General features: G+C 42.7%; 1 protein-coding gene across 3 annotated transcripts in view; it reads left to right on the forward strand.

The window, feature by feature from the left end:
• The window catches only part of Sytl4 (synaptotagmin like 4), a 47,115-nt gene extending 27,133 nt beyond the window's left edge, over positions 1–19,982 (forward strand). Inside the window, exons 6-17 of one of the 3 annotated variants that reach the window (XM_050127288.1) lie at positions 3,675–3,776; positions 4,198–4,273; positions 4,632–4,722; positions 4,838–4,941; positions 5,654–5,749; positions 6,741–6,919; positions 7,171–7,273; positions 8,181–8,342; positions 12,630–12,738; positions 14,942–15,041; positions 15,777–15,985; positions 18,394–19,982. In XM_050127288.1, coding sequence (XP_049983245.1) covers positions 3,675–3,776; positions 4,198–4,273; positions 4,632–4,722; positions 4,838–4,941; positions 5,654–5,749; positions 6,741–6,919; positions 7,171–7,273; positions 8,181–8,342; positions 12,630–12,738; positions 14,942–15,041; positions 15,777–15,985; positions 18,394–18,542 — 1,480 coding nt within the window. In that variant the 3' untranslated portion in view covers positions 18,543–19,982. The remainder of the gene's footprint in view (positions 1–3,674; positions 3,777–4,197; positions 4,274–4,631; positions 4,723–4,837; positions 4,942–5,653; positions 5,750–6,740; positions 6,920–7,170; positions 7,274–8,180; positions 8,343–12,629; positions 12,739–14,941; positions 15,042–15,776; positions 15,986–18,393) is intronic. The other 2 variants (XM_050127289.1, XM_050127290.1) reach the window with 2 other exon arrangements.
• Positions 19,983–20,940: the final 958 nt, after the last annotated feature.

Here is a 20,940-nt window from a genome sequence, read left to right on the forward strand (position 1 = left end):
GTGGCTCTAGAGTATAACTTGAAGTCAGGGATGGTGATATCTTCAGCAGTATTCTTTTTGTTCATGATTGGCTACTGGGGTCTCTTGTGCTTTTTTATGAGTTTTAAGATTTTTTTCTATTTCTGTAAAGATTGTCACTGGAAATTTGTTAGGGATTGTTTGACTCTGTAAATTGCTTTTAGTAAAATAGCCATTTTCCCATATTGATTTTTTTCAATCAATGAACCTGGGAGATCTTTCCATTTTCTACTATAGTCCCCAATTCATTTCTTTGGTGCTTTAAGCTTTTTATTGTAGAAGTCTTTCACACCCTTGCTTAGGTTTATTCCAGTGTATTTTTAGGCTATTATGACTGGAACTGTTTTCTTTTCCAGTTTGCTTGTCATTTGAGTATAGAAAGACGAGTGACTTTTGTGTATTAATTTTATGCCTTGCCAGTTTGTTGAAGGCATTCATCAGTTTTAAACATTCTCTGGTGGTGTCTTTAGGGTCTATTATGTATACAATAGAATACAATAGCTTCATTCGTGATAGGTAAAACCGGGAAACAATTCAAGTGTCCACCAACAGGCGAGTGATAAACTGGTTTGTTTATGTCACAGAGTACTAATCTGGTAATGAAAGACATGAACTATTGATACATGCAGTATCATGAATGGATCCCAAAATACATATGTTGAGTGAAAAACACCAAACAAAAACATTACCTCTATGCTGAGTGTGGTAGCGCAAACCTTTGGTCCCAGCAGTTAGAAGACAGGGCAGAGGCAGGTGGATTGCTGAGTTGAAGGCTGGCCTGGTCTACAGAGCAAATTCCAGACCAGCTAGAGTTACCTAGTGAGAGGATACCCCAAAACAAACAAAAACAGAACAAAACAAAAAAAGAGTACTTCCTCTATGAGTCTTTTTGATTCTGTTATATAAATTTCAGAAAATACAAACTAATTTTGAGCGAAAGAACTAGATCAACATTTGCCTGGAACCAGGGTCTGGAAGGGGAGGGCAGGATTGCTAAGAGACACTTTGGAGAGTGATTAATATGTTCCTTAACTAAGCTGTAGCTGTAGCTTTTGACGTGCATGTCTCCTGCCAGAAATCATCAGCGTGCGTAATTAAGCACGTGCAGCTTATTTGTGTCAATTAGTTAAAAACAGCAGAAAACTGCAACCCAGGCACTTCTCCAACACCAGAGCTCTTCATTAGTTTCTATGCTCGTGTGCTGTTGGACTGTATATATGTACCGTGATTTTATCAGAGAGCCTTGGGGGCATGAGTCATCTGTTCCAGGTGCTGAGGCCCCTTATTCCTTTGTAGTTAAGGTTAAAAATGGCTTGGGTTTGCTGAACTTGATTAACGCATCTGACATCACTACTCAGAATGTAATTTCTGAAATCTACTGCTTCTGGCTGTCTACGACCTCTTGTCTCATTGAATTGAGCAGCCTCTTATTTATTATAAACATGAAAACAGATTGAGCATAAGTGATTTTTACATAAAATTATGGAGCCTCTGAAATAATTGAATTCAACCCTTTTATTTTTATAGAAAAGAAAGCAGGATAAATGATTTACCTGAGATCATATAGATAAAGGAGACAGGACTCCTATCTCGGGGTTTATTTTTACTGCACAGATGTCAAATAATTGCTTTTTTGCCCTACGGTTGTTTACATCAGCTCAGGATCAGAACATATTCATGTTTAGGGAAGAAAAAGAGAAAAGAAAAGAAATACAAGCACCAAACAATCCATGGACCATTGTTGAATAGTGCCTCTAGAGGAATGATTGTTTGAAGTTCCTTTTCACTTCGCAGTGAAGCCGACAAAGGAATGATTTTTGAGGAAAAAGAAAACCAAGCTCCTTGCTGTGTCTCGTGTGATAAAGCTGGTACAGTTTTTGAGAATGACCTCTCTCTCACCTGTATATGTGAAGATTTCAACTCAGCTCCTTCTATTTGTTTGCACAGACCTAGCTCAAACATCACCTGACAAGTTGGAAAGTTTATTCATTGGCGGAGACGTTGGGACAATATAGATTTGGTTACCTTGTTTCTGTTCATTTCTTTGCTAAATGTATGTGAAAGCTTACAGTGTGCCAGATGTGGTTTTGTGCACTGGGATGCTATAGTGTGTACAAAAAAGCCCCTTGTTTGTAGATTGTAGATTTGGGAGTAGGGAGCACACAACGCAAATAATCAAATGTCTGTCAGATGTCGACAAGTTTGAGGGTGACAATCATCCGGAGTGAAGGGATACGGAGTGCCAGGAGCACATGGGTATATGTGCTGTTTTCTAGTAGGGCAAGTCCCAATAATAAGGAGACATTTGAAAAAATGCAGGGGCAAACATGGAGGGTATTTGGTGAGTAGGAGGAGCATTGTAGACAGAAAACTAAGCAGGTCTAAAGAACACAGAACGCGTTCGCCACATATGTAATCTGGAGTTGAGTTGGGGGGTGTTGGTACATGGAAATATGCACAGAAATGGATGGGAAGCCAGTCGTGAAAGACTTTGTTGACCCCTGTCGAGACTATAATTTATTTGGAGAGAGTGGAGAATGTCAGAATTGATGTTATAATTTTATTGCTTTTTGTTGTTGTTTACAAATTGAGGTTAAAATTTATGTAACATTAAACCATAATTTTCAATTTTGTAAAGTTCGAATCTATGAGTGTTAGAAATTTAGGTTGTTGCCCAACCAGCACAGCTATTGAGTGTCAGAACATCCCTACAACTCCAAAACGGAACCTGGTACGTTAACTAGTCCCTGCTAGTTCTTCCATCCTTTCATCTAGAGATGAGCACTTGGACTATTTCTACCTTTCGAGTACTAAGAACAATGCTACGTGAGGCCAGGGAGATGGCTCAGCTGTTGAGAGCACTTGTTCCTCTTGCAGAAGACCTGGGTTTGGGTCCCAGCACCCATTTGGTGATTCGCAACCGTTTGTAACTGTGGCTTCACATGATCCTGTGCCCTATTACTGCCCTCTATGGGCACCAGGCATGCACATGGCACACAGACATCCACACAGGCAAAACATTAATACACATAAAATGAATGAATGAATGAATGAATGAATGAATTCTAAAGAAATCAGGGGAATAGAGTATAATGTTACCACCAGGTATGATGTTGCAGGCCTGTAATTCTAGCAATCTGGAGGCAAAGGCAGGTGTATCTCTGTGAGTTCAAGGACAGCCTGGTCTGCGTAGAAAGAACGACAAGTTTGGGGTCTTAGAAAGTAGATCGTAGTCTTCTGGTATGTAGAATGCGAAGAGTGAAGAGTGAGAGATGAACCTGGAGACATTAGAAGCAGTAGGTCATCAGAAGTTTCCTCATAGGCTAAGGGGGTTAAACACAGTTTCCACAGAAAGGGGAAATGACTTAAGTGTTTGCAGTCTCCTCCCATGGTTGGGGATGCAGCTTAGTGGGAGAATATTTGCTTAGGGTATGTGAGGCCCTAAGTGTGAGTCCCAGCATTCTAAATCTGACTCCCATTTATGTTTAAAAAAAATCATTCAGGTTACTACTATGGACCAGAGGGAAAGATACCTATCCAGAGGCAGGAAACCTCATTTCCCATAAAAGACCGGATCTTGGTTTTCATTCTAATGTAAACACCAGATCGTGGTTTTTTATTCTAGAGTAAACACCAGGTCGTGGTTTTTATTCTAGTGTGCCATTTGAAGTGCCAAAGCTGAGGAGTGGAAAGAGCGCGCTGGAGGCTGAGAGCGAAAGTCTGGATAGCTACACAGCTGACTCTGATAGCACCTCCAGGTGGGGTTTCCTGGCTCTCTCACCTCTGACCACGCAGAGCTTTCATTTTCTTCCCTAGCAGCAGGATGCAGGTTTCTTCTACCTTGAATGTTCCTGGCATCTGTCCCAGGGCTCTTTGCTGCGACCTCAGCAGGAGTCTCCCTTTAATACTTCTGCTGACCTAGCTCTGAGCACAGCTTCCTGGAGTGAGCTAACTTCCCTGGGATGCTGCACTGTGGAGGATTCTGCCCCTCTCCCATAGGAAAGGGAGAGTGTGCACCTGATTGTCGGCACTCCTTCCAGCTGACTTGGCAGTGAAATGTGACTTCTCAGTTTGGTTGCTATGGTCATGGTAGTGCCTCTCCTTCCTTACTAGTGCTTTGGGGCCTGGCTAGAAGAGGACGGGGAAGACCTGACTTAGTTCTAACTTCTATATTTCTAGGAGAGATTCTCTGGATAAATCTGGACTCTTCCCAGAATGGAAGAAGATGTCTGCTCCCAAATCTAAAGTTGAAAAGGTAAACTGCAAGGCTATTGGTTTTATTTCTTTTCCTCCTCCTCCTCCCTCCCACTTTCCTCCCCTCCCTTCCTCCCTTCTTCCCTCCTTCTCCCCTCCCTCCCTCCCTTCCTCCCCCCCTTTCTCCCTTCCTGTCTTCTTATCTCAAGTCAGAATTTAAATCAGGAATTCAGCTAAAATTTTACTTAGATTCGTTTGGAAACATTTCAAAGGTCTTGGCTAAAATGTGCGCGGACATCTTTAAGTTTGTTATAGTTGGGTTCCGATCTGGCCCATAAGCTGTTTGTGAGTACCCTTTACTCACTTCTTTGGTCTACCTGCTGATCTTTTCCCATGCCCTTGCCCTTGTTCCCTTTTAGGAAATGCAGCCAGGGAGCCAAACTGCAGTCTGTGTTGATGAGGGTGGCATGATATTCAAGAAGAACACCAGAAAAATCCTGAGGCCTTCAGGTAGCCTCCCCTTCATGGCTACATGGGGCTCATTCATGTTCTGAGGGCTTTTGCTGTCTCTTGGTATGGAGTACAGCAGGTTTCTTTTGAGCTAAATTTTTGGTTTTCCATGCAGAATACACTAAGTCTGTAATAGACCTTCGGCCAGAAGATGTGGCACAGGAAAGTGGCATCTTGGGAGACAGGAGCAAATCCGTACCACGCCTCAGTGCAGATATGGTAAGCACTCTTATGTTTCCCTTGGCTACACTATTAAAATTTTAAATTTCGAGTTTGCTTAATTTAAATTGGAGTCCAAATTGCTTAATTATTTAGGAAAGGTGCAATGATCCTTATTTTCCCCACTTTCTGAAGAAGTGCTGTTTGTTGATTTGAAGAACTGTCTTTGTTGTCACCTACTGTTGACCACATTGTTGGGTATATAGTTGGCTACTGTGACTAAAATAGCAAGAGAAGACCAGTGAGGTGACTCAGGACAACAGCACTTGCTGGGAAAGCCCAGCATACTGAGTTTGATCCCCGGAGCCCATATTAAGGTGGAAGGAGAAAACTGACTTTCTAAAGTTGTCTTTAGACTACCACGTGTGTGCCATGGTACATGTATGGCTGAATACACACACACACACACACACATACAAACACATCATTATCATCATCATAATGGAATATACACAATACTACCACTATTACTACTACTAAAATTAAAAGCATACAAAGAGAAGGCTAGATGGGGTATTCAAATGGGAGACTTATAAAACTATTAAAAACCTATATTCTTTTGAGATATGAAGATATATTAAAAATAAGGACATGTGCACATATATTCACCTGAAAACTCAGAGCTTTTGCAACCAAGTTCGGTCCTTATTGAAGGAAAGACATTGGTTTTTGAGGCTTCCTTTTATTAACTCTCAAGTCTCTGTTGTTCCAGGAAGAAGAGGAGGAGGAAGAAGAGGACATTGACCATTTGGTGAAGTTGCATCGACAGAAACTGGCCAGAGGCAGCATGCAGAGTGGCTCCTCCATGGTATGTTCTCTGTGTTTGTGTTGATAGACACATTGGGTACTGGGAAGGAAGGAAGAGCCAGCCTCCCTAGAGCAGACTGGGGACCTGAGGCAATCACCCTAATCCCTCTTCCTAGGTAGGGGGTGTGCATTTCTTTGTTCCTGTCCTCACTTTAGAGCTTAGGTGCTCAGTGCAACTTCTAGGTGACTGCCTGAACCTCCCATCTGGAGGTTCTCCAGAGGGAATGAAGGCTCCCGCTATTCTTGCATCACAGCTTTGTGAAAAGTAACTTTAGCTCCTCTGAAAGGATAACCAGGCCGTGCAGTAAACAAGACCAGACTCCTTCATCTTAAGCTGCCCCCTGTTCTCACACTGAAGGCGAGCAGGTGTCAGGAGAAAGACCTTTGCCAGACTGGCATCAAGGTGTGGATAAAGCTCAATATGAAACAGCCTAATGGACATTTTGGGGACATTTGCTAATCAGGGCCTACGTCTGTCAGAAGTACAAAGATTGCTATTTAGGTGAACAGATTTTTCACATTCACACTGGAAGAAGATATAGAGCTCACCGCTACCTGTGAGGAGTGGTGGCTCTCCCGCTGCTCTCAGTTCTGGCCCAATCCCTTTCCTCCGTAGCTATCGCTAGATAGAAGGTAGGTAACTATGGCCCCATTTTAAAGCGTTAACTAACACCGTCCAGCCAATGTTGCCGTGTGCATAACACACACCACAGATGCGCTTAGGTGTGCCTTACCTTCCTGCTGCTTTTCACCATTCTGCAGATGGGAAAAATCAGCCTGAGAGTGTGTAAAAGGAGGGAAAGGGACAGTAAGAGTCTGTGTGTGCACCCGGACATTTTTGGATGTGCTATTTATTGGCACTGACTTCCCCTCAGGACAAAGGGCTGTTGGCAGTGCTGGCTCCTCGCAGGCTGTCCTGAGACTTTTGGCTTTAGCACAGGGTACGATGGGAGTTGGTCTTCCTTAGACGCTTGTTATTGCTTTCCCTGCAGAGTACCATTGGCAGCATAGTGAGCATCTATAGTGAGGCTGGTGACTTTGGGAACGTCTCTGTGACTGGCAAGATCGTCTTTTCTCTCAAGTTTGAGCAGAAAACACAGACTCTGATCATCCATGTGAAGGAGTGCCACCAGCTTGCCTACGCTGACGAAGCCAAGAAGCGTTCTAACCCGTGAGTGCTTCTGGCTCCTGAGTAACACTTTGACAGGGAAGCTAGACCTTGGAAGCTGTCTGGGGATTCTTGATCCATATTGTCATCTCTCTGGGAATAGAGTAGTGAGTGTGAGATAATAAAGGGCACAGGACTTGGAAAAAGCAAGACTGAAGATGTTGAAAGAGTATTTTATTATATGCTGAGCAGGGAAGTAAAGAAGGGACTGGAGAAAGGCTAGCAAATAATTTAGCGTTGCCTTTGTTTTCTAGATATGTGAAGACTTATCTTCTGCCTGACAAGTCCCGCCAAGGGAAAAGAAAGACCAGCATCAAGCGGGACACCATCAATCCACTATATGATGAGACCTTTAGGGTATGCTTCTGAGCCTAGAGGGGAGAAGGTTTTGTTTTGCTTCTGTGCCTTTATGATACAGTCATGCCTCTACAATGTGAGTGGGTGATCATGGGCATCTGCTCATATCCTGACCTCTTGGGGGAAGAGAACACAGGTAAACGTGGCTTCCTTGGATTGTTGTGAAGTTGGAAATTCACATGACCACATAGCTCATTTTAAATTTTTATTTGAGGCTCTAGAGAGATGATCCAGCAGCTCAGAGCTCTTGCTGCTCTTGCAGAGAATCTGAGTTCAATTCCCAGCACCCGCACATCGGCTCACAACTGTCTATAACTCCAGTTCCAGGTGATCTAATGTCATAATCTGGCCTTGGTGACCATCTGCATGTGTGCATTGCACATAAATATATGCAGGCACACAGTCACATTAAACAAAATAAGCAGAATCTTTTAAAAACGAAGTTGTTTGAGGGCCAGCAGGCTGACTTAGCAGGTAAAGTCGGACAACCTAAGTTTGGTTCTTCAGATCCACGTAGTATAGTAGAAAGAGACCTCTGACTCCTGTCTCCACACTCATGCTATGGCATGCTTGTCCCCACACATATAAGATGATGTTCATGTACCTGCATGCATGTGCACACAGATGCACAGATAAAATGTAATAAAAAATTAGAAGTAATTGGAGATGAAAGATCCCCCTGGAACTGGTTTGTGGATAGTCTTGTGTCCTTTCAGCCACTCCAGGACAAACTGTGTTAGGGTTAGTGAAAGAGGTTAGTTGAAGCTTTGAGCAAAGTAATTCAAAGTGCCAAGGAACTAAAACCATTTGACAGACTGTGGGAACGGTTTGCTTAGGGTTTGGAAGAATTTGTTTTTGAGGAGCTACTCCCAGTTGACCACTGTGGGCTGCTTCTTTCCCTTCACAGTATGAGATTTCAGAATCTCTTCTGGCCCAGAGGACTTTGCAGTTTTCCGTTTGGCATCACGGTCGTTTTGGCAGAAACACTTTCCTTGGAGAGGCGGAGGTCCACATGAACTCCTGGAAGCTGGATAAGAAGCTGGATCATTGCCTCCCTTTACATGGAAAGGTAGTCTGCCTTAAAGGTCTTTCCCCGCTGCTTGGTTCCCAGGTGGATTGTCTGCAGCGCCCTCTGCTGGTTTGTGTTGGAAGTAGCTTTGCACGTAGTTTTCTGTAGAGTTCTACCACACCCTGCTGGCCTTTATGAGTTTGGCAGCAATTTCGGAGGCTCTTGCATGTCAGTTGCAGGCAAAGCAAGAAGCTACTGTGTGCCAAGTTTTTCCTGCTAACCTTCCAGAGCCTGAATGTATCCTGACATCCTAACTTGCACCCCCCCCCCCCGTCTCAATTCTAACCCTTGGAGTGTATCCTAATCTGCACCCCTTTCCAAACTAAACATCCTGCTTTAGAAGTGAGAAGCAAGAGAGTTGGCAGATCTGCAATGACTGTCCTCTTGGTTATGTGTGCAGGCCAGGGGAATTTTCCTTTAGAGGAGCCCCTCAGATGTTAGTGTAGTAAGATGGCATCATAGTGGTTGGCAGTTTAGTGCAGATCAGGATTAGAATCTTGCTTCTGTAACTTACTGGGGACTTTGAGAAACCGCCTACCTTCTGTGAGCCTCAGTTTAGTTTTCTACTGAATGGTACAACAGTGCTACTCCCTGCTGCAGGACTGAATGCAGGGCGATCTTTAGTATGTAGCACATAATGGCCATTCCATAGCTTACTGCCATTCTGGTTGTGACAAAATGACTACATCAGAGAACTTTGGCGGCGACTTCCTAGTTATCACAATGAGCTGAAGACAAACCTCTTTGAAAGTTATAATAGTATTTTGAATGTTTGAAACAATGAACAGTACATAGAATATCTGTGGAAAGATGGTCTAGAAACAGAATGGGGCTGCCTGATGTGCAAGAGATTTACTTTTATCTGTTCCATTTTGTTATTGTCTTTTAGTTTTATTTTAAACCTTTAAATTTTTACCCTATTAAGGATATTAAACGTAAAATAATCTATATATGCATAGTTCCAAATTTAAACAACAAATAATATATAAAAACAAAGTCAATTTCATTACTTATAAATAGCCATTCAACAAGTATTTAAGTATCCTTCTAGAATTTTTGTATTAAGCAGCATAGATAGCATCTATCTATCTATCTATCTATCTATCTATCTATCATCTATCTATCTATCTATCTATCTATCATCTGTCTATCCATTTACACATGTGCATATATACTGTATTCTTTTTTGACCCAAGTAAATTCATATGCCCTATTGTTCATATATATGTGTATATATAAATATATATATATTCTTGATTTTAACAATTTATTATAGGCATCCCTCTATGTCATTACTTACAGGTCTATCTCATTTTACTTGCTACATAATATTCTCCCACAGTTCTGTATTATAAACTTATTTACCAATCCCCTACCAGTGAGTACTTACATTGTTTATTTTTAGAAACTCTGCTGTTATGTATCTTGTTTTCAGTACTGGTGGTCAAACCAAGAGCTTCCCATATGCTAAACAAGGGCTATACCACTGAGCCATGCCCCATCCCTGCTCTTTGCCTTCTTTGGGGATTGTAATTGTCAGAGAAAGCCCTAGTGGTGAAATAGCCGAGTCAGAGGAGTGTGTATCTAGTAGTCAGAGGGCTGTTGCCTTCCAGAAAATTTAGTGACATTACATTTTGCCCCTTTAAATAGTCATAAAAACAGAAAAGGAATTACTGTCAAAGTAAAACATGCTGTTAGAACCTTAGAATTCCTTAGCATTTGCTATGCAAATCAGTCTCCCAGTGGGCTGGAGTTTGTATAATTACATTGAAAATGTCACTCTAAAGTACCATGGATAGCCATGACAAAAATGTCACACATGAGAATGGAGGTGTTTGCTCTGTGGCAATGAAGGTGTGCTGTGGAAGGGCACACGCCAGTGCCTACGCATGACTAAACTCAGGGTCGAAGGTTCCCTAAAGTCAGCTACCTAAGAGCTAATGAAGTGTGCAGACAGTTTATGACATAAAATACCGTCTTGTCTCCCTCATTAAAAGTTTGTAATAACTTGAAATTTTCCCCTGATATATTTTATTTAAAACTCTATCAAATCATTCCACTATAGTGTGGAATTTTTAGTATGTAAGTTGTATTACTATACACAAAGTAAGGTTTGTAAAACCAATTTTTTAATTTTTAATTTTTTAATTTATTTAATGTTTCTGGCTTTTTGACCCCCCCCCCCCCAGCAATCCATGCGCTAACAATCTCCTCCCACTTCTTGTCGGCCTTCCCCACGGACTAAGCTTGTGTATTCTGGATCTGCAGTAAGTCTAGTGAAACAAAGGAGATTAGACCCACCAGTAGCAGCATGCTCAGTGGTGAGAACCTAGCTTAGCCCAGTCTCGAGAGCAGGGGCAGGTGAAAGGGCACCTCCAGACTGTGCGAGCCCGCGCTGGAAAAACTGGAACATAAAGAATGTGACACCACGTGAGCCAAGAGAGAAGAGCTGTCCTGCCTCCCAGAGCTCCCTGCTCTGTGTCCTTGACATTTGTTTATTCATTGTTAGACTCAGTCAGCATGGGATACCTATGTAAACTAGGGACTGTGCTAAGTGTCGGCCTTTCTAGGATGACCAAAAATAAGATTAACTCCTGTCCTTCTGGCCCACGGATTGTAGTAATGGTTGTTAACTAAAAATATGCAAGTCAGGGGCTGAAGATCTCAGTCGTAGAGTATATGCTTAGCAGGTATTAGGCCCTGGGCTTCATACCCAGTACTGAAGGAAATAGGCAAACTGTGAAATATTAAAATCTGTGTAGCAGACTTTTACCTAACCCTAAATTCTGTACAACCCCACCACCAAATTTTAGAGTACTTTTTCTTTTTGAAAATCAGATGTGTCTCTTTTTCACAAACAGGACACTGTTGGTGATGATAGAGGAAGTAGGGAAAGGTCTTCTGGCTTTTCCCAGTCTGTTCTCCTTGCTGTAGATTGTTCTTCATTCTTTGGATTGTTTCATCCAGTCTGGTGCTAAAAGTCATGGACTCTGGAACCAGTGTGTCTGAATCTGAATCCTAGGTCTGGTAATTACTAGATGTGTGTCTGTGGGAAAAGGACTTAACCTCTCTGTTTCTTTATTCAGTAGCCCATAAAATAAGGGTAATACCTATTTTGTAGATATTACTCAATGTAGTTATACTACTAAAACACTTTCTGGCAAACAGTAGAAGCTATATTAGAGACGTTAATAAAATCATTACATATGTATAGTTTTAATACTTTTATGTTTTATTTTATATTTATCTTATATTTTATATATTTTATGTTATTAATTAATATAAGTGAGATGTTTCTACTTCTTGTTTTGTTTACCTAACAGTAAGTATATATTTTTATTTTCCCTTTTCAGAAAGCATAAGTTCAGTATAGTCTTATTTTAGTATATAAACAAAAGCATAGATTTAGGTTTATTTTACCCAGCAGTTATAAGGTGGATTTTTTTTCTAGGCATATAACTAAATATGTGTTATATTCAATAGAATTTGAAATAAAAAAAAACAGCAACACTTCTAGGAGCAATTGACACATAGCCAGGATAGATAGCATGGCTGGAATCATCTGGGTTGGATTTTAATTGGGTGGCTTATAAGAGGAACACGGCGTTCAAGCTATTGCTCAGGAGAGGAAAGTTGACTGCTTCCTTTTCTGTAGTGACCTTTCTTTCCTTGTTCTTGGGCTATCAGAGATAGCCTGTGTTCTTTCTGATAGCCTCATGCCACACGTCACATGAAGGCGTTCAAATCACTCTTAACCCTGCTTGTGTTCGCTGACTCGGAGACTGCTTCCACTTGGCCCTTACTAACAGCGCTGGTACTGAGATTCTTAATCATATGTCATTCCTTCCTTTGTGAGTTTGTGTGGCCACCTTGTTGGCATACCTCCGGGAGCATTTGGGATCTAGTGATCATGTCCCCAGAGTGCACAATAGTGAGCCTTGATTCTTCTGGATCTCCTCCTGGAGAGGCTCCCAAAGAAAACTGTAACTGCTATGGGATTGTAGCCATTAAAGAGGGACTGTCTTATGCCATGAACCTGTTCTTGGGGTCATTTTATTTATTCATTTTCTTATTTTCTTATTTTTGAGCTAGGGTCTGGCCACCTATGTATTCTAGGCTGACATCAAGCTTGTGACCGTTTTACTTCAGCCTCCTCAGGGCTGAGGTTGCAGAGGTGTATCACCACACTCACCCACGGGAACAACTTTATAATCCTCTCAGGGAGAGGGCCCAGCGTTTCCTCAGAGGGATGCCTGATTTCACTTGTTGGGTTTCCCTATGTTTCAGATCAGTGCTGAGTCCTCACCTGGCTTGCCAGCACACAAAGGCGAGTTGGTGGTTTCATTGAAATACATCCCAGCCTCCAAACTTCCCGTTGGAGGCGACCGGAAAAAGAGTGAGTTTTCTTTGGGTCCCTGGATTCAGCTGCTCTTAGCTTCTTTCTATACAGGGTGTGTGAGAGATTGCTACCGGCTCTGTTGGCTAGGGCAGGCTGGGATGTTTCCTGGATCTTCTAGGTAGGAGTCCCTTCCTAAGGAAGCCTTTACCTCTCTCAACTGGAAGGAAATGCCATACATTGCGCTGACATTCCTTTTAGGTGACCTTTAGGCTGTTAATGTGATTTGGTCTCATTCATCTGTGTTAAGCTACTAAGAAGGCAGAAGAGAAGAGGAGCTTTGTGGCCGAGACAGGTGCTTGGATATGGGAAGAGCAAGGCTGAGTCACCAACACGACCAGCATGGGGCTGGAGATTGTGGAAACATAGACGAGAGAGATATGGTACTTGTCCTCAAAGGACAAGTCGGGTTTTTTTTTATTATTCAGAAAGCTAATCATATGCCCAAGCCACCCGCCAGTGAGGGTGATGGAGAGAGCTTTGTTGAGGAAGTAATATGGAAACTGGGCCTTGAGATTTTACCAGGTACAAACGGAGGGAAGGTGACAGAGAGGAGCTGTTCTGGAAGGAGGGACAGGACTAGCACAGGAATTTAAAGAGCTTGGTAGCTGGGGGAGGCGGTTCCTGCTTAGAGTCCTCGCACTTGGGAGGCTAAGGCAGGAGGGTTAGCATGAAATTTCAGGCTGCCTAGGTTATACACTGAGTGATAGGCCAGACTCAGCTGTAGAGTGAGAGCCCATTTCCAAAAAAAAATGCAATCTAAAACAAGAAGAAAAATGAGGTAATATGTTAAAAATATAGACAAGGGATGCAGTTCAGTTCATAGAGTGCTTGCAGAGCATGCATTAGGACCTCTGTTGGATGCAGGGAGCATGGCATAAACTGATGCTTGGGAGGTGAAGGCAGGAGGTCAGGAACTGAAGGTCATCATTAGACCAGCTACACAGTGAATTTGAGATCAGCCCAGGCTACTACATGAGACTCTGTCTCATAAAAGTCCTTTCTATACACGCCTGGTAAACGTAGAGTTTTAGGCCAGCGGTCTGGAGTATGTTCCCAGTTATAGGGGAGCTGAAGTTGTGGTGTGAGTGTGCTTGTGTGTGAGTACAGCTGGGATTGAAGATGAGTCTGGAGCCATCTGAAAAGAAAAAGACTCCGAGTGAAGAGTTTAACTTGATCAGCTGGCAATGGCAAAGCAAGGTTTTTTTTTTTTTTAAATATACCCTCAGCAAAGTATAATGTAGAAGATTTGAGCAATCAATAGATCCCAAGGAGGGTGTGTAGAATGGCTAGAAAAGAAGCAAAGACCAAGCCTTTGGCAACAGGAACATTTTAAAGGATGAAGACCTGGAAAATGTCAGTGAGGGAGAGAGTTATCAGGACGTCAAAGGGCCTGTTTGAAGGAGAGAGTTTGAAGAGGAGGTGGGTAGGAGCTCTCAGCCTTTCTCAACACTACAGGTGACCAGGCCAGATGAGGCCTGAGAAGACACTGCTTGTCTGAATTAGACTGGAAGACATTAATGAAATCTGATTTCACAAGAAACTAGGCTGCATGAATGTGGCAGAGAAGAGGAGGTGATGAACGTGGTCATTCTTGGCAAGGGTAATTGGTCGTGGTGAAAGGAAGGAAAGGTACAGCTTCCGAAGGATCTGATCAGAGGATGGGGGTTTTCTCTGAAAGTGGATATTTTAAAAGAAGAAACAGTAAGATCAGCCTATATTCAGACTGAGGGAGGGCAAGGCATCAGTCTGGGGAAAGGGATATTCAAAATGGTAGGTGGGGGCGGACATTGATGGTATCTGGTGAGTTCTGTGCAGTAAGGGTTGAAGTCAAGAACTCAGCAGAGGAGTTCCTTCCGCTTTAATTGCTTAGCAAATGCCAGGCACCTTTGCTTCTTGTTGACTCATGTAAAATGGAGACAACTGTAGTGTGTAACTCATAGGATTCTTTGGAGGAATGGAATTGCTTACGGTGGTGTTTGGTTCGCAGCGAGTTTTCAAGGAGCATTTGTTGCGGTTGGGGTTATTTATTGTGTCTCTACTGCTAATGCTAGGCATTGCGCTAGGAACAGAGGACACGGGCACAATTCAGTTAAGGAGTCTGCTGTATCCCAAAGTAAGGAGAGGAAGTGCTATGTAATTAAAGCACAGGACATACCTGGTGGTGTGGCGGTTCTCTTGCAATGGCTGACATCCCTTACAGGTAAAGGTGGGGAAGGGGGAGAACTCCAGGTGTGGATCAAAGAAGCCAAGAACCTGACGGCTGCCAAATCAGGAGGGACTTCAGACAGCTTTGTCAAGGGGTGAGTCCCTGGACCAGCATCATGCTAACCAGTGAGTTATAGGGCAAGCAAGTTAGCGGGGAACCCGTTCGAATTTCCCTCTGTAGATCCATCCTGCCCTCATTCTACCATCCTCAGCAGCTTTGGTTCCGAAACTAGGGAATGGTGAGTTTTTCCCCCACCCACCCCACGTTCTGCACTGCCCCGAGATCTGTTTGGTCTCAACTGTGGTGCTAGCTTCCAAACTGGAGGGTGAGAGACAGCTAGGTTCTGACTCTCTCCGACTAGTCCTCGTCCGGAATCCTAGGGGGACAGTCCATGCTCCCTGACTTATCTAGATTTGCAGTCCTAGGCTCTGTTGTCCACAGTTTTTAAATAGTGTAAGCTTCATCTATATTGGGGGGCCATTTACTGACTTAAGGTCCCCAAGAAGTCATGTTTGACTAAGCTTATCCCTGTTAGTAATGGCTTCATGTACCTTACGTGAGGAAAGTGGAGTGACATATTTAAATGCCTCCTTGGTGGCGCATAGAGCGAAGCATGACTGACATAGTCATTTTCTCTCCAGGCTAAAGTCAATGGATAATCTAGTAGAAGGAGTGGGGAGTCTGCCTCAGCTTATTCAAAGGAGGGCTTGTGTGCACACAGACCTGGTTGTCGGCTTACCATCCTGGGCTAGGCCTGTGGTAGGGGCAAGGGGAATTTAGATGTACTGCCGGCTGGAGTAGGTGTTGCTAACTCCCCACCCTCTGCCAGATACCTCCTTCCCATGAGGAACAAGGCCAGTAAGCGTAAAACTCCTGTGATGAAGAAGACCCTGAATCCCCACTACAACCATACCTTTGTCTACAATGGTGTGAGGCTGGAAGACCTCCAACACATGTGCCTGGAACTGACTGTCTGGGACCGGGAGCCCCTGGCCAGCAATGACTTCCTGGGAGGGGTCAGGCTGGGTGTTGGCACTGGTGAGACTCTCTCCCCACCTGATCAGCACGTGTCTTAAAGGCCTCTTGTCTATCTAATCTTCCTACCTCTCGCCCTCCGTGATACACAGACTGCTTCTGACGGAATTTCTCTCCCTTTATGTAAACATCCAACAAGTGCTTACTGAGTATCTGCTACCTGCTAGGCTTCAGGGAAGGCTGAACTCATACAGTGTTTTCTGTACAGAAAGGTGACCCTGAAAGCCAGGGACTTCATTATCCTCCCACAAAAGAAGATCTAAAAACTACCTAAATACCTGACTTGTGATTCCTATGTTCTATCTTGGGATAATGAGAAGGGGTTTTTGCCAGCAAATCTGTGCTCTCCAACGATTCTAAACTTAGCCCTCGCTTCGCAGCGGTTCTTTGTCTGTAATGTGTTTCTTCTGTATGATCCATTTCATTTGATTTGACTATTGAAAGGGAATATAGACATGCTCTGGTGATACCAATCTCTGTGTCTATATCTTTGTTTTGAGACAGGGTCTCCTGAAGTCCAGCTTGGCCTCGAACTTCTAATACTCTTTACCTCCAGCTCTCAAGTGCTCAGCTAATAGACATGCATCAACATGTTCAGGCCTCATTTTATTAAATAAAAGCAAATCTTCCATTGACCACATCCCCACCCCACCCCTAGAAAGAGTGATCTCTGTTTCATGGCCTTTCCTTCAGTTCTCAGTTCATTATGATAGGACTTCCATATTTCTACTCTTCTGAGTCTTATTCATGCCAAAGTGAGGTTATTCTCACTCTAATAATTCCCAAATACTAATTAAGAGAGCAGATTACTTCCTTTTTCTTGAAATCCTTACCACTTACTGCCTTCTTGACTCTCTTTGACTCCATTGCACACCACTGTTCACTGTCTTTCCTGGGTTCTTCATTCTGCACGTCTGTATTCAAACTTGAAATGAGGCTTGGGCTTGGATACTCTTTTTTTTTTATCTTTTTATAGTCTTGATCAGGCCTCACCAACCTTTTGACATGGTGACATTTTTAAGCATAGTGTTCACACCCAAGAACTGCACAATCCAGTTATCAAGAAATCACAGAAAGTAAATAAATAAATAAATAAACCTTCATTGTTTCAATCAGTTATGATTTTGTGTTAGACCACATTCATGGCTATCCTTGAGCCATGCATCTCTGTTTGGACATTTCTGTGGGATTCTTATGACTTTGATTCATAACTGTATATGAATTACTAATAGAAAGCACCTACAATGGTATTTTTGCACATATAAGATACTTCATGTTGGTTCCCTGTGTAAAAAACATTTTGGTGACTTTCTTCCACCTTAGAAATTCTTACCAAGTCTACAGACCCTGTATAATCTAGACTCTTCCTTTTTTATTCTTCCTGTATCATTTTCTTTCTTGTTCGTTGTGTTCAAGTCACCATAACTTCTACTCTGCTCTCCAAATATGCCACGCTACTTCCTGCTTTGGGACTTTAAAATGATTGTCTTTCCTATTCACATGTAATGTCCCTAAGGACAGGGACATTTTTTTGCGTTTTAATCAATATATCTCTAAATTGGCATAGAGTAGGCACTCAGGAAATGTTCATTGAGTGAATAAATTACTATACAAAAAATAGAAGTAAGATCACATAATCCTAACTTTGGAGAATTTACAACTATAATAAAAGGTATTCAGAGCTTGGGCATGGTTATGTATGCCTCTGAGCTTAGCATCTGGCAGACAGAGGCAGAAAGATTGCCACAAGTGGGCTGGAGAGATAGCTCAGTGGTTAAGAGCATTGCCTGCTCTTCCAAAGGTCCCGAGTTCAATTCCCTGCAACCACATGGTGGCTCACAACCATCTGTTAAGAGGTCTGGTGCCCTCTTCTGGCCTGCAGACATACACACAGACAGAATATTGTATACATAATAAATAAATAAATAAATAAATAAATAAATAAATATTTAAAAGAAAAAAAAAGATTGCCACAAGTTCAAGGCCAGCCAGGGTTTCAGTGTGAACTTCTGTCTTCAAGAGAGGGGGGGAGTCAACATTTTGAAAACTGAAGGATCCATGTGTATTAACCAGCCCACTGCCTTTTTACTGTGTATCCAAGAAACTATTCTTTTAAAAACGAAGTCAAGTTGCTAATGACAGAAGGGTAGCAGTTCTAGTATGAGGTGTCGGACACCAGAGCTCTAAAAAAGCCACTAAAAATAAAGCCCCTGTTGAGATTTTGAAATTTCAAGTCCCATTTCATCAACCTGCAGTCTCCTGATTGTCCCTGGGGCACAAGCGCTGTCGTCAGCATTCTATCTTCACTGTACATTGTTGTTTCTGGGTTGGCCTCCCCCACTATGTAACACGTCCTCCCTGATGGACTAGTGGAGGGACTCTGTTCAGCCTGTTCTGCTGTTTCTCCTCAGGGATCAGTAGTGGCGAAGTGGTGGACTGGATGGATTCGACTGGTGAGGAAGTGAGCCTGTGGCAGAAGATGCAGCGGTACCCAGGGTCTTGGGCAGAAGGAACTCTGCAGCTACGTTCTTCAATGGTCAAACAGAAGCTAGGTGTATGAGTCCCTATCTTTGTCTGCAGGTGCAGCCCTGGTAATCCAAGTCAAAGGTTAAGCAACCACAGTGAAAGCTTGCTAATTTAATGTGTGTGCATGTATGTGTATAAACATGTATTTCTGCAGATCTTATTTTGCTAGCTAGTGTGATACAGATGTGTTCCTCCCTTTAAAGAAGCCCAAGAAGAAGGGTCTTTTCGAGTGGTTTTTATTTATATATAGTATATTTTCAGAGCACATAGTTGCCTCTGTCTTTCTGTGCTTTAACTAACTTTAAAAATCTTTTACAGCAACTCTCTACTTTCTGTCCTGCTATCCTCACTCCCACTGCCCCTGGAAGTAGGGCTGTTTGGAGCAGTAGCTGGAGTTTGTGGGTCTAGGTGTGCAAGGTCTGGTAGTTCAAGACAGTGCACTATGGGAGAGGGATTTACTAACAGTCCTTCCTCTCCGGTTTGTATTTTATCTCATCATCTACCTTGATACATTTTTAGAAATTGCCTTTTAACTTTTTTTTTTAAAGCAATTTCCACCTTGTGTGAGTGTAATGGTTTTCTTTGAAATGCAACGAAAACTCTCCAGCTCCTCCCTAGGCCTTTGGGGAACACTTATAATGGAGCCACTTTAGAAAAATCACTCTAATTAGATAATGGCCTTTTCACTGGGACATTAACCTGCCCTGTGAGACCTACTAGCTGATCCCACAAGGTCTACGTGACTCTGAAGAAAGTTTCTCACAGCCCATGTTGAACTCTCTTTTTTCAACTGTTTTAGCAGTTGTTAAAGAGGGATTTCCTTATTTCCCTAATGGAGGATGAGGCATCTTCACTCTCAGGTACTATAGCTTTTTCTAAGTTGGTGGCTGGGGTGTGCTGTTGCATAGAACATAGTCTCTATACCTCCGTTTCAGCCAGAAGAGCCAAAGACTGTCTAAACCGATACAGTACTCCCCCAGGCTGGGGATTATTGCCACCCCATGAAAATGTGGATGGAATCGCCCAGCTATTCTGACTTTTGACCTAATATATTTTCAGTTGCCGTTTTGGTTGATTCCTAAACTTGACCTGCACGTAACAGCGGAGTAGCATGTTGAGACTTATAAGGGAGACCTAGTGAGCTTTCATTTCCTGCTCCTCACTCTTCGGTACTCAACTTTTCCTTCATGGCAGTCTATCTCTACAGAGGTGTGTGTGGAAGGAGTCCGTGCCAGAGAGGAAATCCTGTCGATGGAGCCAGCTGCAGATTGACTTTCCTGTTGGGTCTCTGAATTCAGCGGGGTGATTAAGATTGTATGCGTGAATTGCATAGAATGTTTTTCAGAGATCTATTTAATGTGGATTGATACTGTTAACAGAAGTGTAACTCAAGAGCCTGGCTCACACTTGTTCTTTGGTATTCCACCTCGACTTGCATGCATGTTTCAATAAAGCTTTCTCACTTGAGTGTTTACACGTTGAGTTCTGCAGATGATTTTGTCTCTGTTGTCCTGACTTATTGTTACCATTTTCCCTCATAGCTTGAAGGTCAGAACCAGAGTAATAAATACACCTTGCTATACTGGAAGAAAACCAACCTTTTCCCACACTGCTGTCTGATACCCTTGTTGAGCCCACGTTCTTTGTCCTACATGTTTGGAATCTAAAAGTAGCATTACTCTTATCTCTCTTAGGGACCAATAAAAGTCGGCCTTTGGCTTTGTAGAGTGTCCCTTGCTGGAAGAAGAGAGATGTTCACATAGGCACAAGGGAACACCTTCCATGTTACCCCTACTTCCTTCTAGATTATTCGGTTTCTTTTGGAGGTCAGGATTTTTTTTTCTCATCTACTCCATTATTTAGATTCAAGAGGTAAATTGGAGATGTTATACAATTCACCTTTGAAATAAGGCTCCGATCTTCTAGCTAAAGCTCAAGTGATTCTTGGCCTCTGTGCAAAAGCATATTTGTGAAAGCCAAGTACATCTTGTATACAAGGGTTTGCATGAGATTGTCTGACTTTCTACAACACCTCATGAAGTAGGAAACCTTCCCTTCTTGCAGACCAAACATGAGCTCCTTGTCACGTGACTGAATTGGTATTTGAATCCAGACTTGACTCTACCATGTTGCCTTCTGTGAGAATGATATATGCTAAGGGCAGAACATCAAACAAAATGATGGCTTGTCTCTCCTAAAATACCTTAGGGTTTCTTAAGTCATCATCTATAAGGACTACCAAGGAGGTTACAGTAAAGCCTTACTTTACTGTAAGTAAAGGCAAGATTGACTTGACTACTCCAAATGAAGCAAAAACGAAAGCCCCTAAAGCTCTTTTAAGCCTCAGTTGCTTGGAGCATTTACATGCAAGGGTCAGGCCCAGCTGGGAACTTTATGCAGGAGGTAGTGGGGCCCTGTGTTATCTTCTGGGC

The sequence above is a fragment of the Alexandromys fortis genome, unplaced genomic scaffold (assembly GCF_014885135.2).
Source record: "Alexandromys fortis isolate MF-2015 unplaced genomic scaffold, M_Fortis_MF-2015_v1.1 scaffold_241, whole genome shotgun sequence".
NCBI lineage: Eukaryota > Metazoa > Chordata > Mammalia > Rodentia > Cricetidae > Alexandromys > Alexandromys fortis.